At 44.2% G+C, this 13,346-nt stretch overlaps 1 protein-coding gene across 2 annotated transcripts in view; it reads left to right on the top strand.

Annotated features, from left to right (window-relative positions):
* Positions 1-13,346, top strand: part of UNC13C (unc-13 homolog C) — a 63,236-nt gene that overhangs the window by 38,150 nt on the left and 11,740 nt on the right. For both annotated transcript variants that reach the window (XM_029283155.1, XM_029283154.1), the window contains 13 exons: positions 1,733-1,902; positions 2,103-2,218; positions 2,768-2,931; positions 4,469-4,619; positions 6,762-6,830; positions 7,318-7,407; positions 7,629-7,757; positions 8,615-8,748; positions 9,141-9,226; positions 9,916-10,042; positions 10,689-10,785; positions 11,242-11,385; positions 12,636-12,713. In XM_029283155.1, coding sequence (XP_029138988.1) covers positions 1,733-1,902; positions 2,103-2,218; positions 2,768-2,931; positions 4,469-4,619; positions 6,762-6,830; positions 7,318-7,407; positions 7,629-7,757; positions 8,615-8,748; positions 9,141-9,226; positions 9,916-10,042; positions 10,689-10,785; positions 11,242-11,385; positions 12,636-12,713 — 1,555 coding nt within the window. The remainder of the gene's footprint in view (positions 1-1,732; positions 1,903-2,102; positions 2,219-2,767; positions 2,932-4,468; positions 4,620-6,761; positions 6,831-7,317; positions 7,408-7,628; positions 7,758-8,614; positions 8,749-9,140; positions 9,227-9,915; positions 10,043-10,688; positions 10,786-11,241; positions 11,386-12,635; positions 12,714-13,346) is intronic.

The raw sequence follows: 13,346 nt of genomic DNA, 5'->3' as shown, positions 1-13,346 counted from the left end.
GATTAGTGATTGGTTAAATTTAACAAATAAGAATATACTTTCTCTTGAAGGATGGGATTTGTTATTTGGTTGGCAGGCATATTTAATTTATGATAAAAAGGTAGACACTAATTTCAAGGTTCATATTTTAAGGAGTGCTCTATTGAGAGTTTGGAAGAAATATTATTATAAATTAAATTATAAAATTCCTATTTGGGCAGCTCCGGGACAGGTGATAGAGGGGATATCTAGGGGAGTTAATTTGGATAAAGTTTCCTACAAGGAATTACTTCGTCCGGTAGGACAAGACTGGCAACTTAAATCTTTAGTAGATTTGAAACAAGAAAATATTGAATATTCTTGGTTTTATTATAATCAGTTGACAATGAGGTGGCGTATGGATCAAAGAGCTGGCATTACTTTGCAGGATGCAAATTTGATGAAACAGATTAAAGATCAATCTCAAGCTCATATTAAAAGAATTTATAATGTATTGATTGAGTTGGATTCAGAAACAGAATTGATTAAGGATTGTATGATAAAATGGGCGCAAAATATACAAGAGCCAATTTTATTGGACACATGGGAGATAATTTGGGTTAGAAATGTAAAATTTACTCAAGCTCAAAATTTAAGGGAAAATTTTTATAAAATGTTTTATGGGTGGCATTTGGATCCTCAAAAATTGTCTTGTATGTACCCCAATTTGCAACCTAAGTGTTGGAGATGTGGAAATTTAGATGCATCTTATTTTCATATTTGGTGGACATGTAGGGATGTTAAAGCATTTTGGATTAAGATATGGTGGAATATTCAAAATATTTTTAAGAAAAAGATAAAGTTTAAGCCGCAGATATTTTTGTTGGGTATTATGGAAGACTTGGATGCAAAAGAAATGGAATTGATGTTGAACTTTATAACTGCTGCAAGATTATTAGTAGCTCAATATTGGAAAACGGAACGTTTACCTACTATAGAAGAATGGTCACTTAAAGTTTCGAATTTAGCAGAAATGGCCAAGATTTCCACTTATGTGAAGGATCACTTGCAAGAAAGATATATTTTGGTTTGGAGAAGATGGATAGATTATATTGAGCGTAAATATGGGACTAAAAAATATCATTTGGTTTTTGAGTGAATTTTAGAGTATTATTGTTGTATAAAGGTTAGAATATTTTATTTAGTATTATTTTTAATTATTAAGGTGTTGTTATTATTGTTTTTAATAATTGTATATCTGTTTAAAAGAGAGTTAAAGGAGGTTATAGATATGTTACTTTAATAGTTGATTAATGTTAATTAGAGTATGATTATGTTATTGTTAACCCTGTGATGGGCACTGGGAATACATAATACCCAACAAAAATATCTGAGGGGGGAGGGAGGGGGGGTGGAAGGGTGGGAAGGGGAAGGGGGGATTCATATTGTAAAATTTTATAAATTTTCAATTAAAAAAAAAAAGAGTTGTCAGGCCAGGCCCTTCCTGGGGCAATGTGACTTCTTGGCCGAGATTCCACAGGGCCCTCCCTGGCCCCATGCAAAAGGGAGCTGGTGGACTTGTGGTCCAGCGAGTTTGGAAACCCAGCACCTGTCTGTCCTGGCCCTGGTTGGTGATGCCCTCAGCCGTGGTGCTGGTTGTCCGTGGGAACTCCTTAACAAAGGTAAAGAAGAGGTGGGGTCCAGATTCCCAGGGAGCAGGGGAAGAGGATTCTTCTTGGCCAGCCCCTGAACCTTCCCTGCCTTTCTTTTACAGTGAATGCCACAATTCCACAGACAGAATAAAAGTCAGAGTTTGGGATGAAGATGATGATATTAAGTCACGAGTGAAGCAGCACTTCAAAAAAGAATCGGATGACTTTTTGGGACAAACTATCATCGATGTCAGAACTCTGAGTGGGGAAATGGATGTCTGGTACAATCTGGGTAGGTGATTCCTGTCCTGAAAGGAGTCCAGCCCTTTTCTCACAGCACCCACAACATCTGGGCAGACCCTTTTCCTGAAATTCTAGAGAGCCATGCTATTCCCTGACCCCAGAACCTGGAGCTTGCCTCAGGGCGCTTTTCTTTCTTTTCTTCCTGGTCTTTGTGACAGCCAATATATCCCTTTTCTTCTTGTTTGCTAGATAAGCGCACTGATAAATCAGCCGTTTCTGGAGCCATTCGGCTGAAACTCAATGTTGAAATCAAAGGGGAAGAGAAGGTCGCTCCGTATCACATGCAGTACACCTGCTTACATGAGGTATGTGGTAGGAATGGCTTTCCCTTCAGCACATCCTCATAGAGAGCCCTTGCAGTTATATTCCATTGGGGTTTCCCTGAGTCTGAGAAGAGGCAGCTGGTGGAAATGAGTTGGGTCACCCTTCTGTGGGTTATAGCCCCCACCTGATAGGTAAGGGGAGGAAGGAGCCTCCCAGCTAGGTATGGAGAAGTGCTGGGGTAGAGTACGGCCGAAGGTGGCACGGCTGAGCCTCACTGCAAGGCCAAGGGGCCAAAGCCGTTGGCCAGCACCCCAGCAAAGCCCAGGGTGAGCAGAGGGCCTCCTGCAGGCATTCTTGGCTATCCCTTGTCTGGAGTGGCAGTGCTATTGCTGCCATTGGGCAGACATTGCAAGGACGGTTGGAAACTGGAGTGCTTTCCCCCAAGTGCCCAGGATAAGAATCGAGGGCGCCCAGCACACTTCTAGCCCAACAACAAAAGAAAATGAAAACTTAAGCATAATGTAATTCTGTCTTCTCTGATAGTAGCCAGTTGAGATTTCTGGTTGAAATGAAAAATGTGTTTCTTTCAGAGCCTCTTCCACTACTTGACTGAGGTGAAAGCAGGTGGAGCTATTCAGATCCCAGCAGTCAGAGGAGAGGATGCCTGGAAGGTCTACTTTGATGATGCTGCACAAGAGATTGTAGATGAATTTGCTATGCGCTATGGAGTTGAAAACATCTACCAAGCAATGACGCAAGTAGCATCCCATCTTCAATCAGTGGGCTAGTGGATTGCCTCCAGGTCTTTCCAAAGGCTTCTCTTTAGCGAGAGCAACTGACTACTTCAGTCTGCCTTAGGCTCCAACAGGGCTGAGCAAATCTTGGTTTGGAAGTCCCTAGCACAAGAGTGAATAGCCTGCCCAGTCACAGTGGGATTCTGTAGATGTGGAAACGCAGATTTCTCTCTTTCCCCTGATCCTCAGCTGCTTCCTTTAGGCCAAACTGTATCCTCTCTTCAGGATCCCAGATTCTCAATGGTCCAGTGCAGAGGATAACGCTATCCAAGCTAGGGCATGAGGCAGCATTCAAAGTGTGAAGTGTCATGTGTGTGCGTGTATCTCACTGATCGAGTCTGCAAGAGTATGGCAAGCCTTGTCAGCTGCTCACTTTGGCAAGGCCATAATGCTGTCAGCTGGAAAGATCAGGTGGAACCTTGTGCTGAGAACACCCACTTGACAGGGAGATGTGCAGAGAAGGAATCAGGCATCTATTCACCCTACCAAGCCTAAAGAAACCTCTCATACAGTTCAAGGGAGATGTCCTGCTTCTTCACATGAATTGGCCAATATTACCTAGCCTGAGCAAGACCTCTCTATCGAGCTCATTTACAGAGCTCTTGGTACTTTAATGGAGTAAGTGTGGCTGTTCACATTTAGAAGCAGACAAGAAGGCAGCACTGAAATTCCAGTTCATCATCCTCATCTTCTTCAAGAAGATGAAATGGAAATAGTTGAGGTTTCTTGGTGGTTCTCAACATGTAGGTATTCATGATGTCCACACACAGCCCAAATTGTCGGAATTTCAGGGAGACCAGCAAGGTAAAGAAGTCTGCCTGCCTCCATTTTGAAAAATGGGTTTTGACACACCAAATTATTTTATTTCAATCTTGAAGCCCAGGTTCTGAATGACACCCTTTCAACTGTCCCCAGGAGAATGATAAAGCTCCTTGTAAAGGCTTTATCATTTTAAATCATTATTCTAGTTATACTAATAAATTTCTTCAATGCAGCCAAGCCCCTCCTAATCAGCACTTCCACCAAAGACATTGGCTGACTGCAGAAGGTAGTTTACCCAAAGGGAACCTTTGTTGCGGTTTAGCCTTTGAATGCTGGTGCCGGGCAGCATTTACAGTCTTTGATCCAGAGATGAGAAAGAGACACACATCCTGCCCCCTGCTGTGCTTGTGAATAGATTTCTCTTGGGTGCTCAGTGGCTGAAAGGCAGCCTTAGGCAGACCTGCTGCTCTGGGGGATACGGGCTGAGCCAACATGGAGCCCAGGATAGGTCTGCAGCCTGCTTGAGGACCATCCTCTGGCAAGGTTCTACTCAGAGAACAAGCAGGTCTTGATCCAAAGAGAGAACTTTCAAGAGCCAGGAGTAAGAACAAAATCGGACAGCTCCGACAGAAAGCTGTGTTTCTGCAGGCCTAGGGTACTTAAGCCCTTTGGTCTTATTGCCAAGAGATACCTGGCCCCTCTGGATAGCATCCTCCTCCCTGGTTTGTCTTTCAGGCACTTCTCTTGTCTGTCTTCCAAATACATGTGCCCTGGTGTTCCAGCTGTTATGAGCACTTTGCTAGCCAACATCAATGCTTTCTATGCTCACACCACAGCCACCACCAGTGTCTCTGCTTCTGATCGATTCGCTGCCACTAACTTTGGGGTAAGTGTGATTTTCCTCTACTGCTCCTCACAGTCAGTTTTCCAATTTATGAATACAGGAAAGTTGGTTTTTTCCCCAAGCTCTAACATTAATTAAAAACTTATAGAAAACAGTCATAAGTTTTCATCCATGAGAATAAAACAAATCCATTAAAACACATCCTTTTACTAAGATCAATTCAGTTAACCCTAAAGGATTCAGTCCTGCTTCCTGAAAGAGTTTGTCCTGGGCTGAAGAATGCCCCTTCCAGTGCCTTGTAGAAGTGCTACGATGAAGCTGTAATTTTATGTGTTGTCTCTTTGAGGGACAAATGCTTTTCCTTTAGTGTTGTTTATATATTTTAGCAAGCATTTTTCTTTTTGCAATGTGACTTTCTGTGCTTTGCATTCCTGCTGAATGTGGCAGAAGCCTGCCTTTCCAGCAAGATGAGGGCAGAGTGAGAAAGACCCCGCTTAGAATCAGGCAACATTAGGGAAATGTGTGTCTTTGGGGAGCTCAGCAGTCACCAGATCCTAATCTGTTCATGTCGCAAGAAGAGCGTCTTTCTCCTTATTCCAGCCTACCTGATGGGTGGTTATTGAGGGAGGATGAAAGAGGGAATGCTTGCTATCCTGAGACTGATCAATCACATGATCAATCAATAGAATACAGTAAATTAGTTAACAGCTTTGGATCACGGAGAAGCCATTATGGCACTAAGTATAACTCAGGGAAATAAACATTGATTATTTTCATAGTTTCTAAGGAAATTTATGCAGTTCCAAAACTGTTAGCCTTGCTCACTGCAATGGGTAAGATGTGTGAATATAATGAGTTTGCAAATATTGGTTTTAGAGATTTGATCCAAAAGTGATTTGTGTCTTGAGATCTAACCAGACGGATCTATTGGGAGATGCACAGAAATGGCTTTAATGTCATCCCACTTGAATTGGTTTGATTATTAAGTTGGCTTATCAACGCAAATAAAAAAACATGTTTCAAGTCAGATGATGCCTGATTCAGAACTTACTATTAAAATTTATCTCTTGCTAAAGAAAAAGTTTTAGCATAAGAGCACAGACTTCCTAGAAATCATGATATCATGGCACCTGTGTGAAAATACAACCTCTAGATCTCAGTAGAGTAAGGACAGAAATTAACTCTTGTAGCTGATGCAGAAGCTTCTTGAAGGGAAGGAATGCTCTTCCTTCTTGGTTGTTCAGCATGTTGATCAAGGCGCAGCCCCTTTTATCTCAGAAACAGTTGGCAGCCCTCCAGATGTTAGTCCCCTCGGAGGCTGGCTTTCATTGCTTCATCCATTGCTTGAGGTGTTTGCTTTCTTTATGACTGATCACCAAAGACCACGTGGGAACAGGCTGGTTGAGAATGAGCAAGTGATATCACGGGCATAAGAGAGTAGACCAGTTTCTTCTTTGGCTCCGTTGTGTCCCTGCTCAGGACTGCCAGGCTGAGCCCTGCTCACATGCTTCTCAAATTTCTGTCCTATAGACCAGGCATGTCAAACCCGCGACGTCATGTGACGTCGTGCAACATATCGGGCTGGTTTGGCAATTGCTAGCAATGGGGTGGGCGCAGCTTCCACGTGACGAGTCCGGCCCACGGGCTGGCAGTTTGACATCCCTGCTATAGACTATTCCCCTATTAATATCCCCTGATTGGGAATATATTCTCTTGGCTTCTTGCCTTCTCTAGCATTGCAGCAAGGACATGCTGAGTGCTGAAGAAGTACTTTTTCTCTAAAGGACAACCTTTTAACCAAAGCCTGAAGGCAGCTGCGACTTTAGGAAATACTTACTTCAGCCTGGCCATTGGGTGGGGAAAATATGATACGTCCATCTGAGCTTTCCTGGAGGCCCACTGCTGCTCCCGACCTTGACTATTGACTTGGGATTTTGTTTCTCCAACCACAGTCTTAACCAGCTATAGCCAGCAACCTAGTTTCCACAAAAGAGGCTGACATAGCAAGGAAAATGGCGCTTCTCATTGGAATTGGGGCAGGTGTTCATATCTGTTGTTTCCCAGGCTGGTTCTTCCTGGGGATACCAGGATAGAATACACCCTCCTGGGAGCTCCTAGTCAGTGGGCCACCACTATAGCCCTCTCTTCAGCTGCTCCTGACAGCTCCATGTGTTTACCATGCAGAGAGAAAAGTTCATCAAACTCCTGGATCAGTTGCACAATTCCTTGAGGATTGATCTCTCTAAATACAGGGTAGGTATGCTTTCCTTCTTCCAGAGCACATGGGTGTTTCTGCGTAGAAGGCTGCAGCCTCTCCCCACTCTCTGGAGAACCAGCCCTTTTGATCGCAGCCCAGCTCAACTCTTAGCTCTTCATTTCCCTCTCTTCAGGGAGAAAGCAGAAAGCAGAAAGTTGGTTATGGGGAGGAAGATGATTTGGGGAAACAGGCCAGTCTGGCTCACTCATGTAGGACATATGGGGGCACTGGAAGCTTGCCCCCCCCTTTCATGGGAAGGTTGCAGGTTTGGGCTAAAACCTTGATTAGCTGTGCCAGCTGAGAAGGAGGAGAACTGTAATGGGGCACTAGATTGGGATGTCTTGGCTTTTATCCAGAAGTGTGGCTAGAAGCATGGGGCAGTTCTTCCACCCACTGTTGATGGGCAAGGTGGGCTTCTCCCTCTGGCTAAAGAGGATGCCTGCCATACAGGCTTTTATGTTTGTTGGTTCTGCCCACCTACAGGATAATTTTCCTGCCAGCAGTCCTGAGAGGCTTCAGGACCTAAAATCAACTGTCGATCTCCTGACAAGCATTGCATTTTTTCGCCTGAAAGTAAGTTCAGCTCCCTTCTAGATGTTTCCATACCAGAATCTAAGTCCACAACATTTCCAGAATTTTTTTATATTGGCCTTAAATTTTGAATAAAGCCAGTTGAAGGGAAGGGAACCATCTCCTTGCTGCTGGAGACCTCCCACATCTGGTAAATTGCCAAAACTGTAATTGCTGCAAACAGTGGAGAAGCCTGTAAGTCAGTTCTGTGTCTCCCTGTCTAGGTTCTAGAGCTGCCGAGTCCCCCTCGAGCCAGCACCGTTGTGAAAGACTGTGTCCGGGCCTGTTTGGATTCCACGTACAGATATATTTTTGATAACTGCCATGACCTGTATGCTCAGTTAATAGACCAGGTGAGTGCCTTTTCCTCGCTTTTTCTGCTCAAGAGGCGTCAGGTGTGCTTAGAGGGAGGTTGGGTCCTGTCCTACATTTATAGCAGCTTTAAAGACCACAAAAAACAGGAGATTGGCAACTAAATTACCCATACTGGAAGACCAAGGAGTGGGGCAGTATTAAATTTCTCCTAAGGTCCTGGTTAGTCTATTGAACTCTAATGGTCTTGGTGATTCTTTGGTTGGGCTGTTTACCGTTAAATTGTTTGGCAGCTCTCAGACTGGCACTCTGACAAATTGGCCACCAATAAACAAAATCTACATGCAAGGAAAATGGGTGGTCAAGAAATACGAAATATAAATAAATAAATACTGTGAAAAAGAGACAATCAAGAAGCCCAAAAGGAACAAAAAATCCAAAACCCTTCAACACCTAGATGAGCATAGATTAACGCCAAGATTAACATCAGACCAACAATCAAGAAGTAAACAAAACCCCAACTGCCAAACAAACAGCCCGACCGAAGAACCACCAACACTAACAGAGCAAGCCAGTACAATATTCTATTGTACAAAATTCTATTGATGTGGTTGCTGAGAGGCAACATGGACTTGATGGTGCATAACCAGCCACGAACAACTCTGTAACAAGCACAAAGCCCAGCTGGGCAACTTCCTCGCCTAAGACGAGAACTCTGCCTCAAGAGGAAGTTTCTGAGCAGACAAGTACTTATGCAGAGATTCTTCTGAGGCGTCAAGAGGTGGTGGAGGAGGAGGAGTTGCGAAGAATAGCATTCCTGGAAAGTCTTTTCTGCAGGGCTGCTTAGCATTGGAAATGAAAAACTCAGATGCAGCATTTCCCCCATTTTGGCCAACAGGGTAAGAAGCAAGATATTTCTCGGGAGGAACAAGGTCCAACAATGAAGAATCTGGATTTCTGGACCCAGCTCATTACCCTGATGATCACCATCATTGATGAAGACGGAGCTACCTACACTCCTGTCCTGAACCAGTAAGGCGAGAAAGGCCAACATTCTTGAGCTAAGATCCCTCACCTCCCTTCCCACTTGCCTCTGACTTCACATTGCAAGCCAAGGCTTTTCTGCAACTTACTCCAGTGTATTGGGAGTCCCTCAGAATACCCACCCTTGCATCCTCTCAAGGGGAGGAATGCATCAGTTCCCTTGGCAGCAGTTGTGCTCCTTTATTGTTAGGTGGTCCTTTCTTGATGGTTGCCAAAGGGGCCTTGGAGTCACTTTTTGGGCCTGCAAAACATCCCCGGTTCCTCCTCTCTGCCCAAGTTGACTTAAGACCCCAGACTTTCAAGTTGGGAAGCATCAAGGAACCAGAAAGGGTTGCTCTACTGTTGGAAGAGCTGATTGCGCCCTGCTTGGTTTCTTGCAGGTTCCCTCAGGAGCTGAACATGGGCAAAGTCAGCGCAGAGGTCGTGTGGGTCCTCTTTGCACAGGATATGAAATTTGCTCTGGAAGGTAAGGGGGGAGCAGAGGTGGTCAGGCAGGTTGCAATTTCAGGGTATGCCTGTTGGGGCAGGAGGAGGGACAAATCCACTCAGCCTCAATCACTTCCCTTTCTGGGAAGAGTCTTTGAAGATGCTTGGCTTCCCCTCCAAAACAATCTTTGTAATAGGAGGTGGAAGGGGATGATAGGGAACCAGACAATGTGGTCAGTATTAGGTTTCAGATGAAGCAAAATGCCCGCCTAAGGAAATGTATCTTCCATGCCTGGCAATAGGTCTGGTTAGGAGAAGAGAGGTTGACTGTAACTTGGAGCTTCCAAAAACCTCATAGAACTTGAATTCAAGTTGTTTGCTGTACTTGAAAAGAACTTTGATCACCAGAGAGATGAAGGGCAGCTTGGTCACAGTCTACTCAAAAGGAGGATGGATTGAACACTTCTGAAAGCAAAATGTAGAATCCTATTTCATCACGTGCAGCTCCTGCCGAGCCTGTGGATTACAGTTGGGGAAGAGGAATATCGCAGAATGTTCTGTTGTCTTGGGCAGTGGCTCGCTTACTCAGGCTATTAAATTAACCAGCTGTCAGTTGTGAAAGTCCAGTATGATTTATTTTTCTGGAGCCAAAATGTATGCCAGGAGACCATAATCTTATTTATGGCTGCAGCTTTATTCAATCTTTGTATTGTCTTGTGTCCATTACAGAGCATGAAAAGCATAGGTTATGCAAGAGCACAGACTATATGAATTTACACTTCAAAGTGAAATGGTTTTATAATGAATATGTGCAAGAACTCCCTTCATTCAGAGACACGGTGCCTGAATACTCTCTGTAAGTGAGGTGGGGATGGGGGTTGCATGGGGAAAGGGAGGGCTGGACTGAGCTTTCCTTTGAAAATTGAATGCAGACTACTTTCAATCTTTGTCCAGCTTAGTCTTCAAACTGGAACCCCTTAAAGCTGGGATGCATTTAGAACTCAAAGAAGGCCAACCCCTTCCTTTACTCCTCATTTCCCACAAAGATGCCAGGGAGAAATGATGGCTCATTTTTCCATCATTGCAATGAACAGAAGGTAGTTTGGAGAGATTCTACAAGGGAAGAGGGCAGCAGACCAGGTGATCAATCCAGCCCTAATTGTTGCAGGAGGCAGAAGGCAGGTTCCCAGCCTTCACTTGTGCATGGCATTTCCTTTTTCAGACCATTTCCCCCAAAAATGTAAGGTGCAGTTTCTTTCTGTGACCATTTACAGAACAATTGAAAGGGCCACTAAACTAATCTGATTTCTGCTCCCATTTGCAAAAGACAGTTCTCTTTATCTATGTGCCATCATGGTGGAAAGGGGCAAGATTTTATGTCTAAGAGAAGACACATCCATTTACACCAGCAATGGATTTACACCAATCCATTTTACTCTGAGTGCACAGTCCTAATGTGAATTTAATGGAAAACCCACCCACACGTGTGTGTCCACTCCTAGGTGGTTTGAGCCATTTGTCATGCAGTGGCTAGATGAAAATGAGGATGTCTCCACGGAATTCCTCCACGGCGCATTGGGAAGGGACAAGAAAGATGGGGTGAGCAGCATCAAGAAGTGAAGGCCAAAACCCTCATCACCCTAACCCCTGCTAGATGTTGCCGGCCCTTTTCCCATAAAAAGGCAGCAGAGAGTTAGAACGAACAGGAGCTGTGGCCCCATCCCAACAAAGGGAAGGGAGCTGCTGTTATATCATTAGACGTCCCCGAGCAGGAGGATCCATTGGGTGGCACTGCATTGTAGCCTCTCTAAGCGATAGACTTTGGGATTACTTCCAGGGCCCTCTTTCTTCAAATCCAGTCTTGGAAGACTACTATCCTGAAGCAACAGCACATCCTAGAATAGAACAGAGCAGAACAGAACAGAACAGAATAGAATAGAAGCTGGAAGGGGCCTTGGAGGTCTTCTAGTCCAGTCCCCCGCTCAAGCAGGAGAAGAGGTAGCTCCTCACGCCAGGCTTCTGCACAGCATGTGTTGTTTCTTCTTGTCCCTGCAGTTCCAGCCCACCTCAGACCACGCACTCTTCTCTTGCTCAGTGGTGGATGTCTTCACACAGCTCAACCAGAGCTTTGAGATCATAAAGAAGCTGGAATGTCCTAATCCTGCAGCACTTTCTCATCTTATGAGAAAATTTGCAAAGGTGGGTGCTCTTGTGTTGCATTGTTGCCTTTGTAGTGGAGCCTGAGCTGCATGTGAGAGCAGATCACCACAGAATAAAATGGATGTCCTGCCTTGAGACTTTTTTGCTTTTTGTCCCATCAAAGGGTACCTCATCTTTCTCTGTGGCATATCAAAATAAATCTCAGGGCAAAAAGGATGTTCTCTAAGCTAGTTGTGATCTGTCTAGAAAACTAGGAATCCATAGGTTACATAAGAAATTCTTGGGGACTTCAAGAGAAGAAGTTAAAGATACCAGCTTGACAGAACTCCCATTGAGATTCAGCAGCAAGGTAATCTCTTTGGATCCATCCAGGCACAGAAAGACATGGGTTTTTAATGTGGTTTCCATTGAAGCCAGGTTGTTCCGTTGGAAGAAAAATAAGATAACCCAGAATACGAGAGCAAACAGGATCAGGAATCTAGAATCCTCCTGAAACCAACTTTCCTGCTCTGTGCCTCACTCCTCTGCCCAATTCACGTGAGGAGGTGACCTCTGAACTGGGAGGCATTTTAGGATTCTTATTAAGCCATATGCCATTTTTATATCTCCTTTCTTTCTGAAGCCACCAGCCCCATAATAGGCTTGATTGGGCAGCTTAGAGAACCAAATGAAATAAAAGCAATAAGAGTTTAAATGTAACAAAGATAAATCAACATGAAATGTAACATTACCACTCAGAAGAAAAAAACAAATGCAAACATATGAATTTTAAAAGGAGAGGTCAAGATGAGAAGTTATAAAAAGGTCTAAATGAACAGAAGCATCACCTGACAACTGGAGAGATGCCAGGCCAGCTTTTCAGAGAAGCTACCAGGAATGGCCTGTTTCCATTTATTGGATTGAAGGACGGGGTTGTTGTGATGCACCTTTTTTCCACCAACTCTTCCCCCACCCCTATTCAGTTTTAGTAAATGACTTCCCTGGGCTTCAGCAGTTTTAGCCAGAAGAGATATACTTTTAGAGATCTTCTTGTACCCTTCTTTATAAATCATTTTCCAGCAACTGCTCTTTAGGATACATTAAGCTCTAAAAATGTCAAGATAACTGCCATCTCTATAGGAAGGCCTGTCTCAGAGCTTCTGGCATGAAGAAGGATGCAAGGATCTCAGTGCTGTTCTGAGGGTGAAGACAAGACTTAGCTTTGTTCCCTCTGACTCCCAGAATGGCCCAGATGGTGTCATCTTTTCGAATAGTAGCTGTTCCACAGTAACTTGTTTCTTTTGTTCTAGATAATCCACAAAGTGCTTACTCAGTATGCTGCAATTATAATAAAGGATTTCGGTTCTTACTGTGATAAGGAAAATGTGGTGAGCAAAGTTTAATTGCTATTTTTTCAAATGTAATACTGTGTTTTGTAACCATTGCATGATCAATAGGGAATCGAAGAGCACAAGGGGAAAGGGGAGGAGGTAAATTCTTCCACTCTCCTTTGTTGCATAATGATCCTATCAGCTTGTGCTCTGCAATCACTTCCTTGGTATTTTGAGATCTCTTTTGTTTTACTGATCAGTTAGCCTAAAAGGCAGTTTTGCAGGCTAAGAGAGCAACCAGGGACCCTTCACAACAGCCAGCCTAAGCCAGACCCAGCCTTGCTATGGCAATGATTATCAGAGCTAGCCATGCCATGGCAATGCCATCTCCTTCCTTTCCAGAGCCTTTGGCAACTGGCTAACCAAAGATATTGTCCAGGCACCATGCATCTTGAGGCTGCTGATCAGCTGATGAGGAGTCTACAACTCCTTGGCATGGGAATCCTTTCTCCCCAAAATAAAAGCTAGCCGATCTGTTGAAGACAGCTCTTCCCAAAGCTTAGTGGAAACACGACCAAGCAATTTGAGCCTGGAGAAGCCAACTGATATTAATCTGAGGCCAATTGTAGGACGGGGGGGGGGGGTGTTGCCAGAAAAACAAGGTCCAGTTGATGTGAAGGGGGCCCAAGA

The sequence above is a fragment of the Protobothrops mucrosquamatus genome, unplaced genomic scaffold (genome assembly GCF_001527695.2).
Source record: "Protobothrops mucrosquamatus isolate PMUCROS unplaced genomic scaffold, P.Mucros_1.0 scaffold27, whole genome shotgun sequence".
NCBI classification, from domain to species: domain Eukaryota; kingdom Metazoa; phylum Chordata; class Lepidosauria; order Squamata; family Viperidae; genus Protobothrops; species Protobothrops mucrosquamatus.
The sequence above is the reverse complement of the archived record's forward strand: the minus strand, read 5'-3'. Positions and strand labels throughout refer to the sequence as shown.